At 31.4% G+C, this 7,261-nt stretch overlaps 1 protein-coding gene across 2 annotated transcripts in view; it reads left to right on the plus strand.

Moving 5' to 3' along the window:
* Positions 1 to 7,261, plus strand: part of LOC106469959 — a 98,240-nt gene that overhangs the window by 11,957 nt on the left and 79,022 nt on the right. For both annotated transcript variants that reach the window (XM_022398523.1, XM_022398524.1), the window contains exons 3-5: positions 1,921 to 2,272; positions 3,016 to 3,090; positions 4,513 to 4,615. In XM_022398523.1, the coding sequence (XP_022254231.1) occupies positions 1,921 to 2,272; positions 3,016 to 3,090; positions 4,513 to 4,615 (530 nt within the window). The remainder of the gene's footprint in view (positions 1 to 1,920; positions 2,273 to 3,015; positions 3,091 to 4,512; positions 4,616 to 7,261) is intronic.

A 7,261-nucleotide genomic window follows, 5' to 3' on the forward strand; every position in this document is an offset into this window, starting at 1 on the left:
CAAACGTAGCTTCGGCTATTAGTGATTTCTTCTTCAGATTTGGTCTGCCATATGAACTGCATTCAGATCAAGGTCGTAACTTCGAATCAGCTGTGTTCCAAGAATGCTGCAAGTTGTTTGGCATTCGAAAGACCAGGACAATGCCACTTCACCCACAGTCCAATTGGATGGTAGAAAAATACAATTGGACACTGGGACAGGAATTGGCAAAGTTTTGTAATAGCCGCCAAGATGACTGGGATGTCTTACTCCCTCCACTATTGGTGGCTTATAGGACAGCAGAGCATGAAATCACTGGATACACTCCAGCAAAGTTGATGTTTGGTCGGGAACTTCGGTTGCCAGTGGATCTGTTAACAGGACGCCCACCTTATGAAGAGTTGCCTGAGAATGTGTCTGAGTTTGTGAAAGTGTTATCAGAAAGGATGGATGATATTCAACTTCAAGTGCGTTCAAACTTGAAAACGTCTGCTGATTCGATGAAGTTATCTTATGATAAGAGATCTACTGAAGTCTGCTTTGTACCAGGAGACAATGTGTGGTTGTACAATCCCAGGAAGACCAAAGGGAAGTCCCCTAAGTTGTCTTCTCCATGGAAGGCCCATATGACATAATGGATCATCTCTCTGACGTGACTTTCCGGATAAAATGTGGTCGGCGAGGTAAGCCAAAGGTGATACTATTCACGTGACCTCGCTGACGCAACAATATGTATAGACAATAAATTATTTCTGTTGTTTATTGCCATTTCAGGAAAGGAAAGTTATGATAATCAATCTCTTCTCTTATTTATTTCCTGGGTTGACAAATGCTTAGTTAGCAATAATTTCTCACGCGTTTACCCATTTTCAAATAATTTTGCCCCCCAGTGGCACAGCGGTAAGTCTGCGAACGTGGAACGCTAGAATCCGGGTTTCGATACCCGTGGTGGGCAGAGCACAGATAGCCCATTGTGTAGCTTTGTGCTTAATCAAACAAACTACATATTTTTAAAGTGTTAGTTAGTTTTGTCATAATGATTTCTTGTGTCTTACATATTTTGTTTATACATTGTGAATTAAATCAGTATCTTTTAAATTTCATTAATTTTGTTCATTGTACAACATAATTTCAGAAACATCATAATTTCCAATAAACTCGTTTGTTGGACTCGTTCTCTTTGTTGCAGTTTGTCTAAACAAAAAAAAAAAGTTTGACATGAGATTGCCCTAATATTGATCAAATTAGACCTCAGATGAGTATAATGAACAGTTTTCCTTAAACGAATGTATAATATGACAAATTTTTGTGAAGAAGTTATTATTTTTTATTGTAATTCATATTCACTAGGTTACAACCTGAAACTAGCACAAGGAGAAAAAAAATTCAAAACTAGAGACAAAGTACTTGGTGGATGACATAAAATATCAATAAACATATTCATTCCAAGGATCTTGTATTAGAGATGGTTGTAATTTGACTAATTAATTGGGTAAATTGTGAATAAACTTGGAAGGAGAGAAACTTGAGTTTTTTGGTGGTTATACAGAATTGATGAAAGTGCTATTATTGTATTGATTCAAGATATATAAACCAGATTTGTAACATTATTTGCTGTTTTAAGAAAGGCTGACATCAGAGTGTATTTCAAAGATTAACATTATATCTTTTGAATGGTTTAATATTTTCAAAATAAGCACAAAAGTATCTTGTCTTGAACTGCTTGTTTAAGGTTTAATTATGTACTTTTTATTAAATATTAGAAAATAATGCTGTTGTTACTTTGTATTCTTGATATTAAAAAAAGTCCCAATATAATAAGTTTGATAACTTGAAAGTAGACCTTCAGAAAGTGCTTGAGTTATCATGTTTGTTCTGTTGTTATTTATCTGTGCATGGGATAAGTCCTGATTTTGATCTATTTGTAAATTCCTGTTTCAGTAAACCCAACTGCCTGTCCCACGTTGAATGAGTGCCTTGGATACCAGGGCTGTTTATTCAAGTTTGGTAATGAGTTTTGTCAGCAAGACCCAGCTGCTTCTGTCCGTAAAGTATTGAATGTGAATATCACGTGCCTTTATGATGAGAGTTTCTTTTCTCAAATCACAGACTGGAAAGTTGAACAAGCAGAATGGCATGAGCGTACCAAACAACTTTTGTCTCTTTATTATAAATCTCGTGTAGAACATGGAATAAGAGATTATGCCAGAACAGTCATTAATAAATTAGTATTACAAGAAGATGACATTTTTAGTTTTTCTTGTCCCAAACTAGGAGAAGCACAAGAAAAAGGGTAATTTTTTTTCATTTAATGTCTACCTTCTTCCTGTTCCTTTCTATCTAATTACCTTTAATTTGTACAAGTACACATATAGTTCTCTTGTTTTTATACATGTATATACATATCAAATCAATATTTGGTGGTGACAGTCTTTACATTACTTAGAAGATGAAAACATTTTTTTTCTTAATGTAAGCTGATTTTAAATGAAAATGCTTATTAGTAAAATTGTTTTAATTACTGCTTTCACTGTTAGTATGTGCATATACTGGGAATGATAATGATTAATAAAAAGAATACTGATGCACAGGCATATCGAAAAAAATTTGGAACCCCAGTAAATCATGTTGAGTGGGAGTACCTATGATATGATACCACTTTTCATGCCCACCCCTGTTATCGCCATTATTTAGTAGATTTTCCTGTAGCAATTTGAATCTAAAAGCTATTTTATACATGTTTTTATACCTCAAAAAATCAAAGTAGTGAAATAATGCATATTTGTTTCAACTGTATTTTAAAAAATTACTTAAATTCTGCATAATATATTATCATTTTTTAAAACTGTTTTTTGGAACTTAGTGATACAATAAAAACACATGTACACTTGTCTTTCTCCATTGTGATAAGTGAAAGCACATTTATACTGTGTGTGTGATTTATGCCCAAATCAAGTATCAAATATATAATTAAATCACATATGAATAACTTCATTAAAGTGTCTTTTTCTAATTTTGTTCCTGTTACATTGTAAGATACATGGGAGAATGTGGATCTGAAGCTCCTGATGCTGAAAAAACTAGTGAAATGTTGTGGAATGTTTTGGGAAGGTAAATGCTTATGGTTTATAGGGACATTAAGCCTTGATTTTAATGATTTGTGAACTGAAATTACACATTTTCTACCCTTTTGTTTAATGCACCGTAATGTTATACAGAACAAAATTAAGATCAAATGGTAATTTGGTATTAGTTTAATGTATTATAATATGGTATGGTGGATGCAGTAAATTCATAATAGATTAAGTGAAGGTTTCATAAATATTTAAATGTTAAGGATTTGAGTTTTATATATATATTTAGTTTGGAGGATGGAACTGCTTTGATCGAGGGGTCAACAAGCCCCTTGTTGTCCTTAAATGTCATATTATGAAGAATATAATATTAGTATGTTGATTGTTCCCATATTTGAAAAACATTTCAGCTTAATAATTCCTATTAAACATTCAAACATCATATTTACCATACAACATAATATAAAGATAGGTAATGGCATACAGCATTGTGTATAACTCCATAATGTAAGTTGACTGTATAATTGAATAAATAACTTACCAAAGTAAATAATCTAGGTTTTATTCTTCTAAAAAATTACACTTCTTGTGCTAGAATAATATTTTGAAGTAGGGTGTCCTTTTTTATACATATCAAACTACTAATAGTCTTTGAATAAAATACTTGATTATTCAAGTGTGGATGACACTTTTTAAGTCGAGGTATGTTTCATATTTTTTATTCATCTGTTGTAGATAATGAAGTAGTAAAATTACATATATTTGTCTTGACTGTAATTTTAAAAAATATTTCCCATTCTGCCTGATATGTTCTAACTTCTTGAATGTGTTTTTTTGCAACTTTTATGGTATAAAAGTGTTCTGTCAACGACAATTCATTTTATAAGTCATTCACCCTGTTAGGAAAATACAATTGGCACATAGTCTACCTTTTCCAGATCTTAAACTTGTGTCCTCTCATCCTGTTATTTTCAGAATACAGCACAAAGAAATCACAGGTCTTTATCCTATCAATCTCCTGGATGATCTTGTAAATTTCAATAAGATAATCTCATACCAAAGAGAAATTAAGCTATCTTATCTCATCTCTGTAAGATAACCTTACCATCTCAGAATAATTTTTTTACCCTGAATTACTGATGAATACATTTATCTCAATAGTAGCCAGAAAATTTCCAGAGGATATTGTTTTCCCAGTAAGTTGATGTTTTTTAGGAGATAAAAATGAACTGATATATGTTTTGAAAAAGCTTATCTGCTCTAAAAATAGTTTCTGTTAAGTTTTATTAAATTCATTAATATAAATGTTGATTGATGAGTTGAAACTTGACAATAAAACATTGAAATTTAGAAAGTGCTGGCTAGAAATTTTATTGTGTTTCATTAAAGATATTGTTTGAAGATAAGGATTCTCGATTAAACAAATAAAAACTGACACATATTGAAATTTCACTTACAGAGTTTCAAATGCCCAGTGCCGTGAAGAAATCCAGCAAGTTTTTTGTGCATACAAGTACAACTCTAGAGGTGCTTGTTTTCCACCTTTTCTTATAGATCACAAGGTATCTGGGATTCTGTTATACATTTTTAATATGTGTGTGCACCATTTAGTTTGATGAAAAACTTTATTCTGACAAGAACTGAATTTGTTTATAGGTATTTTTAGGAAATTGTGACATTTTGAGTGTTTTAGCTTGGGTCTTTTACATCCCTTAATGAAAATCCTGTAAACCAATAGCACTAGTCACAAGTTGCAATGGAAAATTGGGCCCCATCTAGTAAGTATATTAAAAGTATTCTAAATTATATTAGAAAAAAACAACATAAAATAACCATTGAACAAAAACCAACAGTTTTATATACTGAATAATTTTAGTTTAACATGCCTAAACTGCCTTTTTTCAATAATTGCACTATAGAGCAACAAAGACAGCCATTCATCCTATTCATTCCTTAGTTTTGTATCTGTTGAGCTCGGTACATACTGATACACACTCGGAGACATCCTCTAACCCACTAAGACCAGTAGCAGTGATCAATTGGACCCAGTGGGTGTTTACAGTAAAATTGTCAATTGTATTGAATCTAATTTCAAACATTTAGTTTGATACCTTATCGATGAAAACAGCAATTGAATGTTATCTGACAAAAATTATTTTTGATTTCTTAAATAAAACCACCTCATCCTTATCTTTCTGCAATTGAGTCTGATCTATGCAGAAAGAGACAAGAACAAGACTAAGGAGAATAATTTTTATATGAGGCATTATGGTGTTATGGAGTTTCTGGAAGGATCATGAATTTGCCCAGCAACTCTAGTCTGATCGAGATGCCCTCTTTTTAATATATAAGCCTGGTGAGAAAAACCAGCGGGATTGAAGATATAGATAATTGAGTCAACCGACCAGTAGTGATGGTGAGCCGTAAAGTGTGTGTGTGTGTTTTGCAGTTGTTGCATAGAGCGAAGTTATCGAGCTTGTGAATTGCTGTGATTTATAGCGTGTATTATAAAAGTTGTTAAGTTTAAAAAGACAAGAAACATATTGAATGTGGTAATTCTGTGTATTACAAAGTTGTATCGAGAAAGAATAAACTGGGTTAATCGAGAAAGGACTTGTATCGCTGAAGTGTCTCGGAAAGAATTTCTAACAGAAATTAACAAACAAGCTAATACGTAACAATGGGTATTCTTCTCTACAGTTCCATGCATCCTTATGAAGTTACTGAATGTTTGCATCATGAAACACCAAAGGTTGAAGAATGTGAGGCATTTAAAAATTTTTTAAATTATTCAGAGATTTTAACAACAGAACTGCTATGAATCCCAGTCTTATTTGCAACCTTTTCAGAGTTTTTTTTTTTATTAGATAAGCACATTTGAACTGTCCAATAGTACAAGAAATGATCTGACATGATTTAAAAATGTAGCACTGTAGTTGTTTTGAATATGCTTTTAAGATTCTAATAACAGTGAAGATTTATTAGTTGAGTATTAAAATGGTAATCTATTCCAAGTAAATAGGCATAACTCATGTGATAATAATGGTAGTTGATCTTAACTTTTGAAGCAGATTTCATCATTTGAGCCTTCATGTTATAGCACAGTGATATGCCAGTTGCAAAAAAAATAAATAAATAATAATAATTGAAAAAGTGGTGTTACATTCTATAAAAACTGAAAGAATAGTTTATCAGGAATATAGCAAAATATTGCTTAACTTGTTATATTCATACAGTATAATTGTATAATGCCAAATCTGGTAGAAACTAATAATGGTAATTGTAATTGTTATTCTAAATCTATTAAAAAAGATTTGGTAGAAAGTAATCTTACCATGATGCTTGAATGGATTTAGTCTTTACAATTTACACGCTTTGATATTACAGTATCTCATCAATAATTGTATAGAATTATAGAATAGAATTCTGGTATAGAATTTTCACAAAAACTTTACATGTTGTGACCTAAACTGCTTGAAGAAGCCATGGTCTTATATAAAAGACCTTATTGACAGTGACTAAATAATGAGTGTATTTACTAGATTTGTGCTGGAAATCCAAAATGGGAATGATAAGAAAGAAATATCCAAACTTTCTTGGCTGTCTTACATAGCTCGTGTTCTTTAAGCCTTGATTCTTGTAATGATATTTTGGGTTTGTAACATAATATTCTTGAATACTCCACTATTATTGTTAGTAATAACAATTTGGATATAGTATTTCAAGTACATATAGTTTTAGAGTTTAGTACTGATTTAATGTTCTACACAATATTGTAAGTTATTACGCAAATTGCATTCCAGCACATTATTTTTAAATGTGTAAATTTGTCATATTAAAAACTAATATCACCTCTTAACAACAACAACAACAAAAAAAAATTTGAAGTTATAGTATTGAGTGAAAATTAGTTAATATTGTTAAAAATTCATTTTTTAATAAAACAATGATTTTTTTACACAATTCTAAAAATGAGACTGTTCCCAGTCACAAAATTACAATAGAATACTAAATAACTTGCTGTATAGGGTAAAATACAGAAACCAGATGAGACTGGAAACAGTCTCGTACGCTCAACATGTTTCGACGTATTTTACTGTGTCATCCTTAGGAGTGCAATATTTTGCAAGAATAGCACTTATTTATACCATTAAAAAATCACCAATTTACATATTAAAGAATTCACACCATCTGCTGACAACATTTTC

The sequence above is a fragment of the Limulus polyphemus genome, unplaced genomic scaffold (genome assembly GCF_000517525.1).
Source record: "Limulus polyphemus unplaced genomic scaffold, Limulus_polyphemus-2.1.2 Scaffold3743, whole genome shotgun sequence".
In the NCBI taxonomy this organism is placed as follows: Eukaryota; Metazoa; Arthropoda; class Merostomata; order Xiphosura; family Limulidae; genus Limulus; species Limulus polyphemus.